At 32.7% G+C, this 16,958-nt stretch overlaps 1 protein-coding gene across 23 annotated transcripts in view; it reads right to left on the bottom strand.

Annotated features, from left to right (window-relative positions):
• Positions 1 to 16,958, bottom strand: part of SYNE1 (spectrin repeat containing nuclear envelope protein 1) — a 567,155-nt gene that overhangs the window by 43,626 nt on the left and 506,571 nt on the right. For 22 of the 23 annotated variants that reach the window (XM_031937596.1, XM_031937595.1, XM_031937611.1 and 19 more), the window contains 3 exons: positions 15,292 to 15,450; positions 14,299 to 14,465; positions 733 to 895 (listed from right to left, as the gene is read on the bottom strand). In XM_031937596.1, the coding sequence (XP_031793456.1) occupies positions 733 to 895; positions 14,299 to 14,465; positions 15,292 to 15,450 (489 nt within the window). Of the gene's footprint in view, positions 1 to 732; positions 898 to 6,629; positions 6,939 to 14,298; positions 14,466 to 15,291; positions 15,451 to 16,958 lie in introns of those variants that run through there. The other variant, XM_031937616.1, reaches the window with a different exon arrangement.

The following is a 16,958-nucleotide window of genomic DNA, read 5'->3' as shown; positions in this document are numbered from 1 at the left end:
ATTTTTGTTTTTTCTTCTCAGGTTATTTTTACCTTCTTTCTAAATCTGATTTTTCTTGTGCAGCAAGACCACTGTATAAATATGTATACATATATTGCATTTAACATATACTTTCACATATTTAATATGTATGGGACTACCTACCATCTAGGGAAGGAGATGGAGGGAAGGAAGAGAAAAGTTGGAACAGAAATTTTTACAAGGGTCAATGTTGAAAAATTATCTATGCATATATTTTGCCAATAAAAAGCTATAATAAAATGAAAAAAATTAGCATATCTATAACATGAAGAACTAGATAAACGTGTCTCCTTTGCTTCTGTTTCTTAGCTAAATTCTCTTGGAATTTAGATGGCTTCAATTGAGTCTTTGAGGCCAATGAGAATCAGATTGGTTTTGATGTAAGACATGTCCTTAAGAAAGAAATCTAGCCAGTAAACTCAAAGATATCTTGGGAGAGTTACATAGGTCCAAACCAAAGGGAAAACATGATTTAAAAAATATCTTAGGTAAGGGTATGATACCCTATGTGGTCAGAGGAAGGAATGATAGGGAGGCACTATTGGCCCAAGCTTTCACTTTATTGGGTTTTCTTTGTATCATCACCTTTCCATCTGCCCTGTCCAGGAGGTGGATCATTTTGGAATTTACAAAACAAAAAGAGCAACCAACAACAAAAATCCAACAAAACTCTTCTTTTTTCCTTTTAATATATTTTTTTTAAAGTTATACCTGCTGTTCATTAAGTTTCTTTTGTATCTCCTTAGAGTCACAGGAGTCATAGACAATAGGCTTAGCCAGTTCTGATTCAATGTGTGCCAGCCAGGATCTAAGGCTGCTCATATTCTTGTCCAGCTGCTGCACAGCCACCAGAGTCTCCTTGAGCTTTTTCACCCTATTGAAAGAGACCAGAACACTGAACTTCATTAAAGTGCTCCATTTAGACATCATTTTCACATAACTATAAGCAAGATTGTTATTTTATATTAACTAAGGGCTATTTGATCCTCTGAAATCCTTCGCACATCAAGATTTCACTCCCTCACCCACTCTATCCCATCCCCAACACCAAATTTCAAAGCAAAATTATGTCTAAATCCAGAGAACATAATAACTGCATTATACGTATGATACATGTTGGATCACATCTTGATAGTCGTACTCAGTATCACAGAATCAGATTACACATTTATATAGCATTTCACATATTATAACTATTCCAAAACCAGAAGTTTTAATTTAGTGGGATATGTCTCAGCAAGCAAACATTAATACTGAAAAGCTTATTTTAGAGGACAAAATAAATGTAATGTACCACTGTCAAACAATACACCATTCTGTTTGAATATCTGTCAAGTATTTGACTAATGTCAAATGTCAAAAATACATTAGTCAAAATGTACTTTTAAAATTCAAATATCACATGTCATTCCATCTACGGCTATTAAATCACTTTTAGCAATGTTCTTAGAGATGAATCGAAGTTGCATGGTATTTATGTGTGTGTGTGTGTGTGTACTTTATACTAATATTATAGTGTCATTTAGTGTGTGTGTGTGTGTGTACTTTCTTAATACCAATATTATAATGTCATTTAGCTGATATTATTTGATTTACAAAGAATTTTATATACAATTTCTCACATTTGATCTTCAGAAAACTTAAGAGAAGCTATTTTATCTAATGCTAAAAAATACTCATGTCAAAACTTCAGTTCTTGTCTTCTGATTTATCACAACTCACTCATTTGATAAAATATTCCAAGGTAAGGGGTTAGCTTCTAACATTTCTTTAAACTTGCAAAAGTTGACTCCAAATCTTTTTTATCTCTTGATCAAATACAGCTTAGCCAGGCATTTAACACATGTGAAAGGGAGACCTAGAGACCTTTTTTTTTACTCATTTCCTGAATACATAAGAAAAATAATAATAATAAAAAAAACATAAGCATGCCTTCTATGTGATAAACATTGAATCATATCAAGAATGGAGCATTTTTAGAAATTGTTAACTGGAATTTCTAATACCAGGAGCTCACAACCAGTTTTTTTGTAAAGTCTAACTAGAAGTGAGAAATCTGTAATTCTCCCTAATATTTCGAGGACAACAGGTATCTTTTAGACATGTGGTACACACCAGTTCTTACATGAAACAGGGGCATGGCATAGGAATGGTAGTATGGCAATAACTTTCAGCCACATTACATTACAGACTTTTTGCTTCCAGAAATGCAAGCCGAGAATGGGAAAGAGGTTATAGTTTTATTTTGTGAACCTGATTGCTAGGCAAGCTACCTTACTGTACTTGGTCTGTAAGCAGCCTCAATCCTTTAGATTAACCATAGGACTTGAAAGTAAACAAACAACAACAACAAAAACATTGCCACCAAAACTAAATAACCAGTTTAGACTTTCTAGTTTTGTGGTAGCTGTCAATTTAAGATAAATTTTGTTGTTATAAAATAATAATGTATGTGGCATAGTGAATTAAAAGCTTTCGTGAAGGATAGAATGATAGAAGTTTTAATCCTGTCTCTTGATATATAATGATTATGTGGTCTTGAACAAATCACTTAACCTCTTGGACTAAGTTACCGAATAGTTGCAGACCTATATTGGTAGTTTCCTCACAAGATATTTACCTTTAACAATGAATTCATAGATCCAGAAAAAAGAATAAATTAAAATAAAAACATCTGAGTATTTCTACATGTTGAAAAAGCTGAGATTATGGGCATGCTTTATTTTTCATGGAAAATATTCTAGTAATTCTGTAAAAATTTAAATGATTTGAAATTTTAGATTTACTAACCATTGTTGAAATATAATATTAATGTTTTTATTACAATTCAAGTTGATTCTAATGACATTAAACTATCCTATCATGAAATCATGATCTAATGTTTTCCTCTCAAAGTTCAGTTTTTCCTAATCTATTTTATTGAATGTGTTGTGCTTTATCAAAAAACCTGATGATACTGAGCCCATTTTATTCGTGATTGAATTGCTTTCCAACTAGAACCTCATAATACTCCATTCATACTTTTGCCTGGTCCTTCTGATGGTCTCAGACACACAGTTTCAGGAGAGTTGACCAAAGTTCAAGACATAGTATGTAGCCAGGTAACTCTCATAGAGAAATGAAGCCCACTACATTTAGAGAATGCTCTAATTAAGTTAACCAGATAACAATAATCTCACCTTTAAGGCATAATTTGAAATAACAAAAATAGGACCTTTGTAGGTGCCAATCTAAACCATTTTATTGGGGGTAATGGTAAGTGCAATAATTGCTAAAAACATAACAGGTGGAAAATTTTGATAGTGAAGACAAAGGATTTGTTTTCTTCTTCAAATATATTCAAAGAAACAGCTTGTTTAATAATTATTCAAGATGTATCTAGATTGAAAAATATCACTGGACCATAATTTAATTTTAGCAAATATAGAAATTGAAGAAAAAAATCTTCTGTTAAGTTTTCTATATTCCTTTTTTTCATAAGTAAAGAACACCAAAAAACAAATGTTTGTTATGCTTTTGACCACCTATAACCCTTATGTGACTAACTGTAAAGGTTGAGAATTACTTGGAAATAAAAAATGGAATTTAGTTTTTTCAGAGTACAGTCATTATCCACTGCATTTTGCATTTTCAGGAAATGGAAATCATAGCTTTGCAGCATGAGTTACCATGATTCATTCATGAGAGACTTTTATAAACAGGTTTAAAAGCACAGACTGTGCCCTGCCCCCAAGTGTTTGTGTTTTCATTCTCTTGAAAATTTTGCTATGCATTTATATATAGAGCTCATTCAGGTTTCTAAGATTTGTTATTTCTGTTGAGTGCCAATAATTGATGAAATTCAGTTTGAATGCCTGATGGATACAAAGCTGCAAAACATAATATTTATAATTTAAAGAAAAAATAATTAGGTGCCACTCTGAATGGTGAGAAGCACCAAATTCCAAATCAGAAGATATGGTTTCAAATTTCAGCTCTACCACATATTACTCCTATCTGTGTGATCTAAGGTAAGCCTTTTAATCTTTTTGGGCATCAGTTTTCTCATTTGTAAAATGAGGGGAGTGGCCTTGATGTCACCAAATTTCTGATACTATAACCTTTGTTATCTGTATGGTTTTATAAAAAGTCCAATTTGCCCTTGTATTAATAGATCATTTGATTCAAAATCCACTTGACTTCTAATACAGTAAATATGCAAAGTTCAAAAATGTAAAATTTTTAACTTGGTAATTAAAGCTCTCCATAAATTGGCTTCCACCTACCTTTCTAGTCTTGTTTAATATAACTTCTGTTCACATATTTTCCATTTCACTAAAAACTGCTCTGGGAAGCTAAGTGCAATAACGGATGCAGTACCAATACTAGAATCAAGAAGACTCAGTGTCAGACACTTAGTGGTTGTGTGACCCTTGCCAACTTACTCAGTTCTAATTGCCTCATTTTTTATTGTCTGTAAAATGAGCTTAAGAAGTGAACGGAAAACGACTCCAGTATTTTTGCCAAAAAAAAAAAAAAATCCCAAAACAAACTAAACCCTAACTGGGTTCACGAAAATTTGGAAATGACTGAAAAATGACTGAACAGAAATAAAACTATCCTGGTGGTTGGTTCCCCACATACAACATGCTTTCCATGCTTTTGTGTAAGTACTCTCTTTTTGTCAACGACACTCTTTCTTTACCCCTATAATCAGAAAAGTCCTACCTTCCTTTAAGGTAGAGCTCAGAAATTATTTTTTTACATGAAGTCTTTTCCTCAGGTACCCCAATTATTAAAGAAATCACAAATTATATACAGATTATGTTCAAAGAATCTCTTTCTCTGAGAAATTGTATTGCTCAAGTACAATGTAATCCTCTTGAATATACAGGGACTATCATTGTTTTTTAGTAGTTGGGCTCTGCATAAAAGCTATTGTCAGGGCAGTGATCATGCAAGTTGTCAAAGGCATCATGGTACCATAATACTACTGATATGCTTGTTCACTGTGTCTTTCAAGGACAAGCCCCTCTTTAAAATAAACATGATTCCAGGAAAGACAAGAATGATCAACACACACACACACACACACACACACACACACACACACACACGGATGAATGAATACATGTTGAAGGAGTTCTTTCTCCTTTTTCCTTTTTCTTTTTCTGGAGGCAATTGGGGTTAAGTGACTTGCCCAGGGTCATACAGCTAGGAAGTGATAAGTGTCTGAGGCCAAATTTGACTGACTTCAGGGTCAGTCCTCTATCCACCATACCATGTACCTGCCCCAAGGGGTTCTTTTCTCCACACAAAATTCAAGTTTATGTTACTGTTGATGACATAATACATTCAGTTTTAGGGGGAAATGTCTTATCTAATTTCCTCCAAATTTACTTCAGGATAGGCATTATTTTTTAAAGATAAAGATAGGCCTCACATTTATATTTCAGTGCTTTTATAAAGCAAATTATTTGGGGAAAAAATCAAGTATTTTTACCTGTATATCAGACTAAGAAATTTGGAGGACATTCATTGTGGTGGCTTCCAGGATTACAACCAAAATAGACACTTAGAGACGTCATTAGCTCAGTAAATTTAGCAAGGCTGATAAATCCATAAGCCCCTTGTAGCTTGCTTATAGCTATCCTCTCAGAGCTCCAAGTTTAGCTTGGGGACTTGACCTTGCTTAGAAAGGAAAATACTATTGTTTTAAGTCAATTCTTTAATTTGCTAACATGTCCACATTTTAAAGTATGCATATTAGCTATTAAAGTTCATCACTTTTCTTAAATCCAAAATTTTTGGACTTACTAAAATTTTATTATTTTGTTTTTCCCTTTGATCATAAATAAAGATAGGAAATTCAAATACCATGGTATCATATTTAATAATAGACTTTAGAAATTTCTAATTTGGGATGGCATGTTAAAAGAGAAAAAGGATTTTTACAAAAACTTAAAAGAAAGAACTTTAACAAATTATAAATAAATTTGTACAATGTTACATGATTATTTAATTCTTTACATTATTCAACCTAAATTTATTGTAAAAAAAATTAAAAGTTCACAGAGTTGGATAATAGTTTAAAGAATTAAAACTTTAAAGAAATATAATCAAAATATAGGATGCAACACAAACACTCTTCTCTACTCAATCCTCTCAATAAGAAGTTACTTTTCCTAGTCCTATCTTATAATTAGGAAATATGACTAGATCAGCATTTTACAGTTGCAAAAATTCTCTTTCCATGGGTAAATTTGGATTTCACTTTCATCAAGACCCCATGCTTTAAATAGTTGTTAGGGCATTTTTTATGAATTTTTACTTCATGTCCAAGACTCCTTACAATAGTCATACTCTTTGCATGACACATATAGTACTGATATAACTTGAAATAACCACTTATAATAACCACCATTAACATTTTTACTTAGTTTCATTTCTATTATGGATAAACTTAAAAAACAAAACAAACCTATTTTCCAGAATTACATCCATGTGGCAATTCTATTAAACCTTGGCACAAATCAATTATGGATTGATGCTAGTGGCTAGCTAGTGTCCTATAAACTATACACAGAACCATGAAAACTATGCACAATGAAAGAAACTCAAGTAGATTCCTGCCTTGTGACATCGCAGTTACAGTCTGGGAGATCTGAATCCACACTGCCGTCCTCTGCCATCCTCACGGTACACAAATCCTGAAACACCACCATGAAAACTTCCACTGCCAAAAGTAACACCATGCAGACCAAAAGCCTATAGAGATTGCACGTGTATGATTTTTTTTTCCTTTACAAATGCACAGAAGTATCAAAATGTTCAGTAGACAAATGTTGATAGCTTCTGTCTAATGACATGAGACTGAGCAGTGACAAGTGGTCATGTTTCTAAATAAAACTTACATTCATCAACATGTGCCAGGGTTGATCTCCTGGAATGTAGGCCATGAGTGTAAGAAAAAAAAAAAAAAGGGCTCAGTGTAATCTGAAAGCAGTGGGAGTCTTACAGCCCAAAGGAAAGATAGCTAGGAAAGTTAATGCTTACTAACCAGCCATACGTGCATTCTTGCTTATCTACAGAATTTATATTTTCAATGTTTTCTCTAAATTAGGAAAAACTCTTTGAAAAAAGAAATCACTAAAATACACAGAGGGTAAGAAAAGAAAAAAATTTGATTAGATAGCAAGTAATGTCTGCTCTTTTTCTTTCTTGTTTCTGTAACAGGGTTTACAGAGCTGAGCTGATTGTTAAATTTTTAATATGGGCATTTACACCAAGGAAACTGGTGAATCCTAAAATTCAGGACTTGTTTATTGTTTAATCAATTGTCTACACTTAAAGAGGTGGTGGGGAAAATGTTAATAATGCATATTAAATTTAAACATTTGCCTGGAAGACTGTGGAGTCCAAATAACAACAAAGATAGGGAAGTAGGGAGAAAACACTGGAAAGCACAAGATCTTTATCTTTAAAAAAAGAATATAGGAATAAGAATAAAGATACTGCTGTATTTTTACTTTTTCCTTTAAAATATCTTAGACCTTTTGGAGGCTTAAACTGGGAAAGACAAGTTGAAAGAACCGGTTCGAAATTAGTGGCCTAGTAAAGGAGCAAACAATTCAAGAAAACAAAGCATTATAGCCCTGGAGCAGGAAGGAATCTCAGAGACTTTGTAAACTTTTTTATATTATTAATGAAAAAACTGAAGTCTAGAGAGATTAAGTTATTCACACAGGAGGTCAGCATCTCTTCAACCTATATCTGACCGGTCAACAAACAAAAAAGGTCATTGCTTTTAAGGAGCTTACAATTTAAGGAGGAGAGAAAGACAAGAAAAGGAAGTTGAAAAATGGATAAGATGGGAAGGAAGGGATGTACCTTAGTAATGACCATACAGCCTTGAACTTGAGAACTGTAAGGCAAAACCAACAACCCTCTGCTGATTTAAATGTGTTTAACCAATAAATCAAACTATTTACTTAATGATACTATGTGACTAGCACTATAAGAAATCCTGAAAAATAGGGCCACTGAAGAAAAGTGAGAGCTAAATGAAAATGATATATTAAACTTCTAGTTACTATATAAACTTCTTCAAATATCTTCAAATTGAAGTTTTTTTTAAGGAGAAAAATGTACTTAGTAAACACACCAATTTATAAAGAATATCTCTTTGAGCAATGAATTTTTCCTGAAAAGTTACATGCAAATCAAAAGATTTTTCAATTCACTAGGAGAAAAGAATTCTATTATGAATTATTTTCTACAGCATAGAAGATTTCTAATTTCTTTACAGAAAACTGAAAATTTATATATTGATTTTGTTTAAAGTGGATGTTCAAGGTAGATTTATTTTTTAACTTATTTTTGACAGAATTTATTATCATTGTACTTTGCAATCTCAAAAGTCCATTCATTCATTTATTTTATTGCCATTTTCCTCTTTTTTAAAAAGTTTCTTTTTTTTTTTTTTACTAATACTAATTTCAAGTGAATTTAAAAATTTAATCATTTCAAAAATCATAGGATCTCAATATTTAAAGTGGTTTTCAGAAGTCACTGATTCTGATGCTTTTTTCTTGTATTTTTGACAATTTGTCATAATTTGTTGTTTTATTCAGTTATTTCAGTTACATCAGCCTCTTTATGATTCCATTTGGAGTTTTCTTGGCAGAAATACTGAAGCAGTTTATGATTTGCTTCTCCAGTTCATTTAACACATGAATAAACTGAGGCAAATAGGGCTAAATGATTTGGCCGGGGCCATACAGCTAGTAAATGTCTGAGATTGAATTTGAACTCAGAAAGATTCACATTCCTGATTCAGATCCAGTACTTTATCCATTGCACCATCCAGCTTCCCATAAAAAGTCACAATGCCCTCATTTAAAGATTCACCTTGCCTGGTAACCCACTCCACCTTGTCACAAAATATATTTTTTTTCTTTTAAGCCAAAATGTGATTTTTTTAATAATATTTAACCACTTTCTTTTTTTGTAATTTTTTTAAAAAAGTTCTTCCCAATTAAAAATGGTCATTTATTTTAAAACTGAAAAATTTGGGGGTTTTGGTCATTATTGCTTTTTATTATCTTCATTATTAGCAAAATGATCCACTCTACTGGTATTTCTCCTTAATAATATATGTAGGGAAGTAAGGCATAGTAAAAAAAAAATATAATGATTTTAGCATTGGGGTAACTGAGTTGCACTTCTGGTTCTGCTACTTGGGTTCACAGTGTAAAAGCTGGAAAGGATCTTAGAAGACAATGAATATAACCCTATTAATTTACAGATGAGAAAACTGTACAATAAATAGGTTCTCTTCTCCAAATATAATGGATATCACACTTATACTCTACTAGCCCTTTTCCTGTATTTAAAAAAATTCATAAACCATTTAATCTTTCTTTGCTTCAGTAGATATAAGAGAGAAATAGCAGTTCCAGTATTATCTGCTTTAAATGTTGCTGTAAGGAAAAATATTAGTGCTACATAAATATGAATTTTTATTTTATTGCATATTTCATTTGTTGCATAATTCAATTTATTGAAATTTCAACTAAAGATTTTTAATCTATTCTATATCTTGATTTTAGAAGCCTTGACTCTACTTCTTACTTTCACTGAATCTCTTTTAAGGTTCAGCAACTAGAACTATAGTTACATCGCAGCCTAGGTATAGATAGTGAAAATAAAATAGAATATTGACATTGTTTTATTAAAGGGATGAAGAGTCCACAGGATAATAGATCCAGAACTAAAATATGGTCACCTAATCCAACAAACTCATTTTACAGAATAGAAAACTGAGGCTTAGATGGACTATTATCCGGGACTTTCAGGAAGCTAAGGGAAGACTATAGATGGTGTCCAGGAAGGAGAAAATACTTGAGAAAATGCCTAGAACTGAGAGATTCAAGGAACAGAAAAATGCCAGTGTTACTGGATTGAAAAGTACATGGTTGTGTTTAAGGTATTGGGACTAAAAAGGAGAAGGGAGCAAGGTTATGAAGGACTTTAAATGCAAAAAAGAACATTCTGTATGTGATCCTGCTCACAATAATAGGAAGCCATGATGTTTATCAAGTAGGGTGTGGGTGTGACATAGCTGGATCTGCATTTGGGAAAAATCACTGTAGTTGCTAAATGGAAGATGACTTGGAGTGAGAAAACTCTGGGACAGAGCTACCAGCAGACCATTTGAGAGATGATGCAAAAATGAAATTGACAGGCCTTGACATCGTATTGGATTGAGGAAGAAGGTAGTGAGAAATAGTGAGGAATAGAATATGACACCTAGGTTATATGCCTGAGGATGTGCTGCGCTCTATCATAATAAGAAAGAAGGAAGGCTTAAGGGGGATAATGATGACATGTTGGGTTTAAGATGTCTACTAGATATCCAATTTAAGATATCTGAAAGGCATTTGAAAATTGGATACCAGGAAAGAAGTAGAGTAGAATAGGTAGATCTGAGTGCTATCCTTGAAGATTAAATAACTGGGCATGTCATTTAGCATCTGCCTCAGCTTATTCAACAATAAAATTGAGATAATAACAATTATAATAATAACACCTCATAGGCTTATTATGAGAATCAGATAAGATGGTATTTAGAGAGTTTCTGCATAATTGCAGGACAAAATGCATCTAGCATAATTGTTGACACATAGTAGACCCAGTATAAAAAGTTTGTTTTCCCTTTTCTCTCCCCACCAAGAGCAAATCTTTCTCAAGATCTCAGGTTAAATTTGAAGATTTGACTCAGTTACAGAAATCTTCATACTATACTAGATTCTCCTTTTTTGAAATTATTGAAATTCTTCTGATATTGTGGCTAGTTTGTTTAGTTAGCTACTTATCATTTTTCTCTTCTTAAATCAAAGAAGTTTGCAGCTCAAAGTATAATCAATCTGGTTTATATTTCACATTCATCAATTGATTCTGAAACCCAATGAAAGAGTCCTTCTTAGTTCATGAAGGTCTCTGGCTATAAACTATATTGTTAATTGAGGTGGGAGGAAGTAAATTTCACCCATTACAAAAACTGTAAGTTATTAGGGGGAACGAACTCCCCCAGGTTGTATCTGTATCCCCAGGGTTTACTTAGCACTGTACTTGACATGTAGTAAATGATCTGTATTCATTCATTACAACTTGGGTCTCCTGACTCAATACAATGTTCTCTTCCTAGGTCATAATTCTGGTTGCTAGGAGAAATCTTTCAAGTGAATGGATAACAACAAATGTCCTTGAGTCATTAATGTTGGAACTATAGTAACCTGAGGTGAATAGAGCTTTCAAAGCATTCATAATAAAAATTATGCAAAATATTACAATCCTTTTTTATAGATTTAGTTCTGGGTTTTACAAGTTAGAGGAGAGAGAAGTGGCAGCTAAAATCAACAAGGTCCAACAAGTTGGAAGAAATGGGTCATTCACAAGCCTGCATTATAAAAAGCAGACTGCATGCAGCTGAAGATGATACAAATACTGTGCAGCTGAAAACTATTATTGGATATTGCTTCAGCCAATACACTGTCTAATGATGCACTGATAGACAAGGAAATGGAAAAACAAATTTAGAAGGTCAACATGTCCTTTGGGAAGTTGTTAGAAAAAAATGGATCCAATGAGGCATTAAAGGCTAAAACCAACTAACCATCTACAGGCTGCTATTCAATTTTGCATATGATAATTAGAAAAAGGGCAACTTATTTGAATAAAGGTAATAGAAAAATTATGAGCATAAGAAGCAGAGAAAATACCCCCTAAAGCAAAAAATTCTTCAAAACTATAAACCAAAATAATCCCCCAATGACTTCCAGTCCCCAATAAAAGTTCACATTTTAAAAATATCACAGAGTACAAATCATTTTTCTATAATACACACACACCTGAGTGTAATACACACACACACACACACACACACACACACACAGAGTGAAATGATCCTGTGAGTTGAGTAGTATAGATCCTACTATTAATTCAATGGAGATGTAGTAAATTGGCCAATAATTTCATTAGCATGGAAAACTCTCTATGAAGTAAACCTACTAATCAAAAACTCCTGATATAGTCTCACAGAGTTGCTAGGGGCACTGGGAGATTAAGTGAGACACCCAGAGTCCCATTGCCATTATGACTTAGTGAGGGCACTTGAATTTAGGTTTTTCTGATTTCAAGATTAGGTCTTGGTTTGCTATTCTCCCATCTTCACTCCCATTTTATAGATGAGGATACTGACTTGAAGAAAGAGAAGTTGATTGTTAAGATCACATAACAAATAAATGTTATAATTGTGACTCAAATCCAGGATTACTGATTCCAAGGCTCACTCTACTGTCTTTTAAGATAATTGGTATTCCCTTTTAAAGTAGAGAACATACAAAAAACATCACAGAGTATACAATGGATGTTTTATAAGCCTATTCATATTTGGAAACATTTTTTACTTTAAAAGATTAGGGAAACATTTGAAATTTCTAAACCAAATGCTCAGAAAAGTCAATATTTTATATAAAAATTTTGAAGTGAAATCATTTTGGCTTGCTACTAAGACCTATAGGTTATCTTAAGTTGATCATCTAATTACTTAAGCCTTTTCACCTTCTTTTTCAGCTAATGGTATTAAAGAATTTTTCTAAACTAGTGTTTAATCTGATCTTTCTTATCTAGACCTACAGAAAAAAAATTATTTCATACCAGTACAAGGGAGTATTCTAGTAGAATGCCTTTAACTTATCTTTCTCAAAGGTTTGTTTTGATTTGAATAAAAATGAAATAAAGCTAAAAATGATAACAAATTTTCAAACATTAATTTGTTATATATACCCAAAGTAAGCAGAGTATCCCCATAATTAAGCAGAGTAACAGAAATAACATTCACCATAATGAAACCAAGTTGCTGATTACCTTTTACAATTTTGACTTATAAGAGCCTTAAAACAAATAAAAACCCTCAAATAACTGCCTTTTTACTTTCCTATTTGGTGAAACCCAGAAAATTCCAATTACCCCCTCACCTACCTCCAAAAATGGGTATTTAAAAAAAAAAATAAATAAGAGTTGTTCAACTTTTTATAAATAAGACATCTTGAAAGTCATTGAACTCAATGACCTCATAAACTATGAAATGCTTTTCATGCTCTGTGGACAGGTCTTCACTTGTACATGAGTCATAGTATAGCATTAATAAATAATGGAATTCAGATCAAAAATAGGATTATGAGATAGTTCTGACACCATTCGGAATTAGAGAAAGGAATCATTACCATAAAAATTCCCTTCTCCCTTGTGACAATAAGATTTAACTCACATCAATATCTGCCTACCAGATCCTTCAAACAATTCCTTATCATTAACATTATTGTGGTAATCATAATTATGAACAACTGCTTATTTATCTACATAAAATTATATCACACTCCTTAAAGAGGAGCTTTCTTGAATTTTTTGGTTTTTTGGGGGGTGGAGGAGAATACTGGATTAAAAGTTTGGAAGATGTTAGACACTTAATAGTCTTCATAAATAATTATACTTTATCTCTGAGCCCCAGAAGTATATAGTTAACAGGATGTTTAACATAAAGAGGCAACTGTTAATGAGACATAATTGTTCCAGGTTAATAGGAAGAATGTTAAGTTTACATACATTGCTGTGACATGTTTTGAATTTATTCAAATTTAGAAATTCAGTCTTCATGAATAGGGATATTATTAATAATATTTGTTAAGCCCCTTCTATATGCCAGAAACTGTTCAAGGCACTGGGTACAAGTATGAAGAATGAAGCAGCCCCTATTCATGAAGACTTTGTGTTCTAATAAGAAAATAAGTTTGTGTGCAAATATACACAGAATAGTTATAGAGTGAGAACTAAGCTTTAAGGAGTTATAGTGAATGCTTACCCTGGAAGTGTCTAACATCAACTATTTATTCAAATTTCCTTGCAAAGCAGGGAATAGATTAAAAGTTCTTTTCTTTTTTCCACATTGTTTCTATAATCTTAAAGATATTTTAGGCACCTCTTCTGACCCAGAAGTAAACAAATAAATCATTTTTAGATAGGCATTCTGGGGAGGCTGATCAACAATTTCCTCAGTTAATATAATTATCACTAAGCTTACTGATTTGATTAAATTGATTTTGGGGGGAAACTTTAGATTTAAAGCATTGAATAATTAAGTAAAGAAAGGAACCTGTGTATTGTACTCAGATAAAACGTTCTTTCTAATTCAATGCACACAAACTCTAATGAAAGCTATAAGAACATTCTTTTTACCTGGCTGCAATCAGATCTAAGAGATGTTGCCACCTGTCATTGACCTTTCCTAGCTTGTACTCTATCTCCGATGCTTTGCTTTCATGGCTAGCTTTTGCAAGTCGTTCTCCCATTTGCTGTAGTTGGATTTTGTTCTCTTCAGCAACTGCAATTTCCTCCTGATAATCCTGAGAATAAATAAGTCATAAAGATCAGGAAATTTATTTTTAATGCATTTACATATGTAGTAGTAGAAAAAAATCTAATTTATGGTGTTTACTTTGGAATAATTTTATTTATGAATAATTTCCTATAAATATCCATTCTTATCATTAAAGAGAGTTGCTTTATTTGTAACTACAATCATAAACCTCTATGGGTAGGGGTATAAGATGCTTAAAATTTGTTTTGTCTTGTGTTTCTAATCATTTGGTTATGTTTTAATGTATCATTTAATATAATGGGCTACTTTCTGAGAATTATTATAAAAAAGACACAATAGAGGTTAGAAAACACAGAGACATATTGTGCTTTATGACACTAGTCATTGGTCCACTGTTGTACCTTAGGGAAATCATTGTGCAAAAGTTTAAATGGTTGTTTATACTGAAATATTTTGTCATTTGTTTTATTTACTACATAACTATTTATTAAATGAAAATGAGGGATAACACATGGACAGCCCATGTCTTTGCACTGGTATCCCAAAATAGAGGAAACTCTTCAGTGTTTTCAATAAAAATTTCATGGAGGATATGTAGAAATAAAGGGACATAATAATTAAACAAGATGAGAGGGGATGTTTGGATATAAATCTATGTAGTTGTTGAGGAGTACCAAACAGCATGGCCAAGAGCCCTAGGGGGAAAATCCCTATAATCCCTAATATTAAATATTTGAGAACTAACCTTTATACTATTTAGAGAATTATTTTGCTAGAAAATTACATATACTTTGGAAAGATATGTATAAATAAAATGAAATCTAAGAAATAAAATGCTGTACATTTCATACCTTCTTCAGCTTCTCAATCATTTCTTCTATGAGGATGTCTCCATTTTGAGAAACTTTGCTTTCCATTTGAGTTAACCATTCACAAAGCTCTTTGTTCTTTTCACTGAAGATAGCCCATTCGTTCAATCTCTCATTTACCTGTTGCTGACGTAAAGATACCTGCCAGGATTGAAATAAAAAGAATGACGAAAAAGAAAATGGGGGTAGGTGGGAGGGATGAAAGGAGGGAGAGAGAGAGAAAGAGAGAGAGAGAGAGAGAGAGAGAGAGAGAGAGAGAGAGAGAGAGAGAGAGAGAGAGAGAGAGAGAGAGAGAGAGAAACTGTTTATTGAAGTTATAATGGGTACAGAATATAAGGTGGTTTTGACCATGGGATAAAATGCCTTAAGAACATTCAAAGAGTTCTATGTTGAATTAAGGTTTGGGTTCTAGAACTGGCCAGGGCAGCTAGGTGGTACAGTGAATAGAATGTTGGGTGGAGTCAGGAAGACTCCTTAAATCTGGACTCAGACACTTTGAATCCAAATGCTATGCTCTTTCCATTTTATTATGACTATCTTAATTTATCAAAGGCTAAGAACATCCAAGAAACTCCATTTAAGAGAGAAAAAGGGAACCATATTTTTTAGGCAGAGCTTGTCTAAATAAAGGCATAAGGAGAATAGATGATTTCCTTCATGCCAATTTAAATATACATTAGAAGACCTTGATTAAGAAATAAAAAAAATTCCCCAACTTTGAGCTAATTCCATGATTTCTCCTATTAGGATTCCATTACTTCTCTCATAGACCACTGTAATAACTTTCTTTCTTTCTCTTTCTTTCTTTCTTTCTTTCTTTCTTTCTTTCTTTCTTTCTTTCTTTCTTTCTTTCTTTCTTTCTTTCTTTCTTTCTTTCTTTCTTTCTTTCTTTCTTTCTTTCTTTCTTTCCTGAAGCAATTGGGGTTAAGTGGCTTGCCTAGGGTCACCTAGCTAGGAAGTGTTAAGTGTATGAGACTACATTTGAACTCAGATCCTCCTGAGTTCAGGGCTGATGCTCTAACCACTGCATCACCTAGCTGCCCCTGTAATAACTTTGTAATTGGTATTCTTATTTTTAGACTATTCATGTTCCAATCATTCTTTATATTACTGTCATTTCTCAATGCACAACAATGATTAAGTCATTATTCCACAGGGGAAAAAAAAGCAAAACTTTAGTGTTTCCTTATTGTCAAGCTAACAAAGTTAAATAATTGAACCTGCTATACAAGGCTGTCCAAAATCTGTTTGCAATATACCTTTGCAACCTTATGTCTGACTCACATTTTCAATGTTCATACTATCCTCTACTAGGCAGCTAGGTAGGGCAGTAGGTAGAGCACTGGAACTGTAATTAGGAAAACAGAAGTTCAAATTCAGATTGAGACACTTTTTGTGTGATACTAGATAAATTCACTTAATCTTTTGCCTGACTTAGTTTCCAAATCTGTAAAATGAGGATAACAATAGTATCCACATCCTAAGTTATTATGAGGTTCAAATGAAATATTTGGAAAGCACTTTGTAAACCTTAAAATACTATATAAATACTAACTATTATTACTGCTAATTGCTGTCGCCTATTCTCATTCTATTCTCTCCTCTATGATTTTTCTTATTACATGCCTCCTTCCATCCCTGTCATTCCC

This window comes from Sarcophilus harrisii, chromosome 4, assembly GCF_902635505.1.
Source record: "Sarcophilus harrisii chromosome 4, mSarHar1.11, whole genome shotgun sequence".
NCBI classification, from domain to species: domain Eukaryota; kingdom Metazoa; phylum Chordata; class Mammalia; order Dasyuromorphia; family Dasyuridae; genus Sarcophilus; species Sarcophilus harrisii.
The sequence above is the reverse complement of the archived record's forward strand: the minus strand, read 5'-3'. Positions and strand labels throughout refer to the sequence as shown.